We start from the raw sequence: 6,000 nt of genomic DNA, 5'->3' as shown, positions 1-6,000 counted from the left end.
TCCTAGGAAAAAATAAAATTTAAACTTCCTAGGAAAAGGATGGTTATTTGCTTTTATTTGAATGCAAGACACAGTCACTAACCTATGATTCACTTTCCAAATACCCACGATGGCTGGAACTAGGAACCACCAAACCTAGGAGCCAGGAACTCCCTGGGGTCTCCTGTGTGGGTGTCAGGGGCCCAAGTTCTTTAGCCCTCACCTGCTGTGTCCCAGAGTGCACAGTAACAGGAAGCTGGGCTCACAGGGAACCTGGGACTTGAACCCCCGGCTCTGCTATGGGATGGAGGTGTCCCTAGTGGCATCTGACCTGCTGTACCAACAACCCAGCCCAAAGACAGCAGAGGGAGGTGCTACTTTGTCAGCATCCTGGTGAGGGCGCTGTGTTCTCTGGTCTAGGGTCTGTCTTACCTAGCTACTGTGTGTCTCATTATAGTTACAACTCAGCAAAGAGTCTTATTAAGACAGCCACAGATGAATCTCAGACAGAGCACTGTATCTGCCTCTCCAACTTGTAACCATCACTCCTAGAGGCAAATGCAGAGCGTTACAGGAGAACAAGCAGGGGGTGGGCACTTTCCACAGTAGCTAAAATGCCGCTGAGAGAGCCACGCCCCTGCAGGAACCCCCAGCCGCTGCAGCTTCCTGGGCACCTGCCCTCTGAGAGGCAGTAGACAGTGACTCAAGGACTTGGACCCCTGTCTTCCACAAGGAAATCAGATTGAGTTGCAGCTGTTTTCCCAGGCCATAAGCAGAAAGCTGAATTGGATCAACCAGGATATGAACTGGCATCCATGTATATGCCTGAACTTGCAGGAAGAGGATTAGTCTGTGGAGCAACCACGCCAGTCCCATGTCAAATGGTGCATTATTTGAAAATCACAACTCTTTCCTTAGTATTTTTCCTTTTTTTAAAGATATATTTTATTTTTCATTGGAAACTTAGATATACAGAGAGGAGGAGAGACAGAGAGGAAGATCTTCTGTGCGTTGAATCACTCCCCAAGCAGCCGCAACAGCTGGAACTGAGCAAATCCAAAGCTAGGAGCCAGCAGCTTCTTTCTGGGTCTCCCATGTAGGTGCAGGGTCCCAAGTCTTTGAGCCATCCTCGACTGCTTTCCCAGGCCACAAACAGGGAACTAGACGGGAAGTGGGACCACTGGGATTAGAATCGGCGCCCATATGAGATCCTGGTGTGTTCAAGGCGAGGACTTTAGCTGCTAGGCTATCATGCCGGGCCCAGTATTTTGTCTTTCACAAAAATTTAAAAGATTTATTTATTTTATCATTTGGAAAGCAGAATTACAGAGAAGAGAAAGAGAAAGAGAGAGAGAGAGAGAGCTATCTTCCATCTGCTGGTTCACTTCTCAAAAGGCTGTTACAGGCTGACCCAAAGCCAGGAGTCAGGAACTTCTTCCAGATCTCCCACATGGGTACAAGGGCGTAAGAACTTGAATTGTCTTCTGCTGCTTTATTAGCTGCAATAGCAGGGACTAGATCAAAAATGGCCCATCCAAAACTCAAACTTATGCCCATATGGGATGCCTGCTGTGCCAAAGCATTGACTCCGAGACGTTTACAAATTTTATTTTAAAAACAGAGTGACGGGGGAAAACAGAAATCTTCCTCCTGCTGGTTCACTCTCAAAATGATCGCAGTTGCCAGGCTCCATCTACACACACAGGCAATCCGAAAATATTTCCTGGGTCCACTCAGATGGGCTCTGCTCCATTTATTATAGCCATTTGGGGTGTAAACCATTTGATGGACAATCTTTCTGTCTCTCGGTAAATCTCCCTTCAAATTAAAAATAAATAAATCTTTTTTTAAAATTAGCTTACACAATTAAAAATAGTATTTGACTATAATTTTGAGTTTTCCTTGATGTTCCTCACTTTTGAAGATGGAGTTTAATTTCTCCCTGCTATATCTGCGATGGACTTTATGGCCCAATTCTGAAAGTGAAATTGCTCTAGCATGGATTCTTCCTGTTCTCTCTCTCTCAATCTCTCTCAGTCTCTCTCTTTCTCAATCTCTCTCTCCTGGGGCAGGTGGGCAGCAGACGTGGGAGAAGCTCCCTTTGGGACTCCCCATCCCACCTCAGAGCCCCATCTGCATCCTGGCTGCTCCACTTGGGACCCAGCTTCCTGCTGGTGCTTCCTGGGAGGAGATAGAGGAAGGCTTGGTGGCCTGGACCACTAAGGGAGGCCTCAGCCATTGTGTCCTGGGCACCTGACTCCTGCCTGGCCCAGCTCCAGCTGCTGTGGTCATCAGGGAGAAGAACAGCAGCAGGAGGACAGCTCTCTTCTCTCACTCCCCTGTCACTCCTCATGTCAAGTAGATGAAAATCAACACATGAACATTTTTATATGAAACAGTGGAAGATAATAAACATATCTTTAGTTGTTTCCAGATGCTAAAATTCTGGTAAATTTATTATACAACTTCCAGAGAGGATGAATTACTGCCACTTAATTTTCTATAATCAAAATTTGATAGCATGTTTTGATTTAAAAATACAAGAATGGCCATTGTTTATCAGGGCGCATCACATCATTGTTAACAAGCAACCATATGACCTTCCATTTCCAACCCAGATGCAGTTAAGCACTGAAAGAAGAGTCAAGCCAGGCAGCCTGATCCTATAGCGGCCCCTGGGCGGGTGCACACAACCGTATGTTCAATCAACTGTTGATTCGATGCCACTGGGAAGGGATTTTAAAAACGAAATGAAGGGGCCCATCCCAAAAGCTTAATGGCTAAATCCTTGGCTTGCATGCACTGGGATTCCATTTGGGCGCCTGTTCATATCCAGGCTGCTCCATTTCTATTCCAGCTCCCTGCTTGTGGCCTGGGAAAGCAGTCAAGGATGGCCCAAAGCCTTGAGACCCTGCACTCATGTGGGAGACCCAGAAGAAACTCCTGGCTCCTGGATTCAGATCAGTTCAGCTCTGGCAGTTGTGGCACCTTGAGAAGTGAATCAGCAGACAGAAGATCTTTCTCTCAGTATCTTTTCTCTCTGTATATCTGCCTTTCCAATGTAAACAAAAATTAAATCCAAACAAACAAAACAAAACAAAAAAGAAATGAAATTAAAGTCTCTATCAGTTGGCCCTGAGACTGAGGTTATTCTGGACTGGACTGTCCTGTCTGGGAGCCTTGGAAGGACCAGGCTCTGCAGATTTACCTGCATCAGCCATTCTGTCTAACATCTCCTTGGGGGTTTGGTTTGCCTTTTCCTGCTGGCTGGTGATGTTGAGCATTTTCCATATATTGGCTATAGGTTGGAACAACTAACCATAAAAATAGGAGAAGAAAAACAGGTGGGTCCTGGTTGGATTTCTCAGGATCCCTCGGCTATCCCGGGGGGCCTGGCCTCAGGAGGACATCACACAGGCCTGGGCAGCCGGACACAGGGTCAGAGCAGAGTCCCGGGTCCCCGCGTGGCCCTCAGGGTCTCAGTGCCAGGGCAGGTCTGGGACAGGGAAACCAACATGGTGAGTTCCCCACCGCACTTTCCCTGTCCCAATCCGAGTAAACTCCTTCTACCTGGACACTCCTGACTAGGCTAACACTGCCTCTGGACACGCCTTTTCCGGAGGCGCCTGTCTGCGATACCAGATCCTGGTTATTCTATCGACACTAACTCTCTGGGTCAAAGTCTCCACAGACGAGAGGAGGCAGTTAATGTCACCAAGGACCCTCCTCCTGCTGCTCGCGGGGGCCCTGGCCCTGACCGAGACCCGGGCGGGTGAATGCGGGTCGGGAGGGAGACGGGCTCTGCGGGGCAGGAGCGAGGGGAGCGCGGGGAGGGGACACAGGACCCCGGAGAGCCGCTCCAGCCCGCCCCTCACCCAGACCCTTCCCCGCCGTCCCTTTCCCTGTCTCCCGATCCCCGGGCTCCTAACTCCCCGCCAGCACCACACCACACTCACACCCAGCGTCCCGCTCCGGGCGGGAGACAGGTTCGATCTCAGCCTCTCTCTCCCCCAGGCTCCCACTCCCTGAGGTATTTCGACACCGGCATGTCCCGGCCCGGCCTGGGGGAGCCCCGCTTCATCGAAGTCGGCTACGTGGACGACACGCAGTTCGTGCGCTTCGACAGCGATGCCAAGAACCCGAGGATGGAGCCGCGGGCGCCGTGGATGCAGCAGGTGGAACCGGAGTACTGGGACTGGAACACTCGGAACGCCAAGAACAACGCACTAATTAACCGCATGAATCTGAATATCCTGCGCGGCTACTACAACCAGAGCGAGGCCGGTGAGTGACCCGACCCCTCCCCACCTGCGCCCAGGTCGCTCCGGGTCCCCGGGGCCGAGGTCCCCCCACCCCGAGACTGCGCGCCCCGCGGAGACCCTCGGAGGGAAGAGCCCGCGGGACACACGCCCGGGTTTCGCTTTTTGTTTCTCTTTTGTTTTTGTTTTCCGTGAGGGCGGGGGCGGAGCTGGATGACCAGGGCTGACCGCGGGCGGGGACAGGTTCTCACACCATCCAGTACATGTACGGCTGCGAGATCGGGGAGGACGGGCGCCTCCTCCACGGGTACAGGCAGTTCGCCTACGATGGCACCGACTACATCGTCCTGAATGAGGACCAGCACTCCTGGACCGCGGCCAACACGGCGGCTCAGATCAGCAAGCGCAAGTGGGAGGCTGAGGATCTGGCTGACCGCCACAGGGCCTACCTGGAGCTGGAGTGCGTGGGGTGGCTGCACAGATACCTGGAGATGGGTCAGGAGACGCTGCAGCGCACAGGTAGGCAGGGCTGGTCGGGATTGCCCTGGCTCACCTTCCTTGGAGCTGTGGAGGAAGGGAGAAAAGTGGAACCCAGGCCAGGCTCTGTCTCTTCTCAAGACAGAGATCTCCTCCTGTGCTTTGGGTCTAAAGCCAGAGACTGGCTCTTCCCTCAGTAGATGAGGGACCAGGCTTGGTGGGAGGGCACATAGAAGATTCCACAAATAACCTCCCTGGACTCAAGCAGTGTCCAGTGAGACAGAAACTCACAACCAAGGTCTGTCCTCAGCCTCAAGCTAAAATACCAGAAGTTTCACCCCAGGGTTTCTGGGTTTCTCAGCATCCACTCAGGAAAAGGCCATATCCATTTTCTCCCCACAGAGATCTGGAGCCTCCTAGCCTGAACCATACCTGATTCTAGAACTTTCCAAACACTAGATTATTCCATAGTCTTTATCCAGGCTAGGTCTGAGTTTTACCCTCCAAACCCACCTCAGTCCTCCTGTCTACAATCAGGATGGTCACTGAATGTAGCTTTGATGTCTCATGGACCTGAATTTCTCAAATTTTTTCCCTCAGACCCACCCACAGCACACATAACCCACCACCCAGTCTCTGACCAGAAGGTCACCCTGAGGTGCTGGGCCCTCAAGTTCTACCCCAAGGACATCGCACTCACCTGGCAGCGAGATGGGGAGGACCTGACCCAGGACACTGAACTGGTGGAGACCAGGCCTTCAGGGGATGGAACCTTCCAGAAGTGGGCAGCTGTGCTGGTGCCTGCTGGAGAGGAGCAGAGTTACACGTGCCATGTGCAACATGAGGGGCTGCCTGAGCCTCTCACCCTGAGATGGGGTAAGGAGGGCAGGAGGGAAAGAACCTTCAGCAGGGGCAGGACTGAGCCCTGCGATCAGAACCCCTCACCCTTGCTTTCCCTCTCAGAGCCTCCTCAGCCCACTGTGCCCATGTGGGGAGTCATCGCTGGCCTGGTCCTCCTGGCAGCTGTGCTCACTGGAGCTGTGGTCGCGGCTGTGATGATGAAAAGGAAGCGCTCAGGTAGGGCAGGGTGAGGGCTGAGGTCTGAGACTCCTGTCCTCCAGGGAGGTCACCCTGCCCAATTCCGGGAAATACTGTACACACACACACACCTGCACCCTAGCTGAGCCGCAAGTGCTCACATTAGCTCTGGTGTGAAGCACAAGTGAAGGTGGAGGATGAACACTCCACGGGGATGACTCTGCTCACAGGGACCTGAGCTCCAGCA

General features: G+C 52.4%; 1 protein-coding gene across 7 annotated transcripts in view; it reads left to right on the top strand.

The window, feature by feature from the left end:
* Positions 1 to 3,621: 3,621 nt before the first annotated feature.
* LOC101519479 (patr class I histocompatibility antigen, A-2 alpha chain-like) overlaps positions 3,622 to 6,000 on the top strand; it is a 50,662-nt gene continuing 48,283 nt past the window's right edge. For 6 of the 7 annotated variants that reach the window (XM_058665861.1, XM_058665876.1, XM_058665883.1 and 3 more), the window contains exons 1-5: positions 3,622 to 3,751; positions 3,994 to 4,263; positions 4,482 to 4,757; positions 5,316 to 5,591; positions 5,679 to 5,792. In XM_058665861.1, coding sequence (XP_058521844.1) covers positions 3,688 to 3,751; positions 3,994 to 4,263; positions 4,482 to 4,757; positions 5,316 to 5,591; positions 5,679 to 5,792 — 1,000 coding nt within the window. In that variant the 5' untranslated portion in view covers positions 3,622 to 3,687. The remainder of the gene's footprint in view (positions 3,752 to 3,993; positions 4,264 to 4,481; positions 4,758 to 5,315; positions 5,592 to 5,678; positions 5,793 to 6,000) is intronic. The other variant, XM_058665893.1, reaches the window with a different exon arrangement.

The sequence above is a fragment of the Ochotona princeps genome, chromosome 1 (genome assembly GCF_030435755.1).
Source record: "Ochotona princeps isolate mOchPri1 chromosome 1, mOchPri1.hap1, whole genome shotgun sequence".
Taxonomy (NCBI): Eukaryota; Metazoa; Chordata; class Mammalia; order Lagomorpha; family Ochotonidae; genus Ochotona; species Ochotona princeps.
This window is presented reverse-complemented; position numbering and strand designations above follow the sequence as displayed.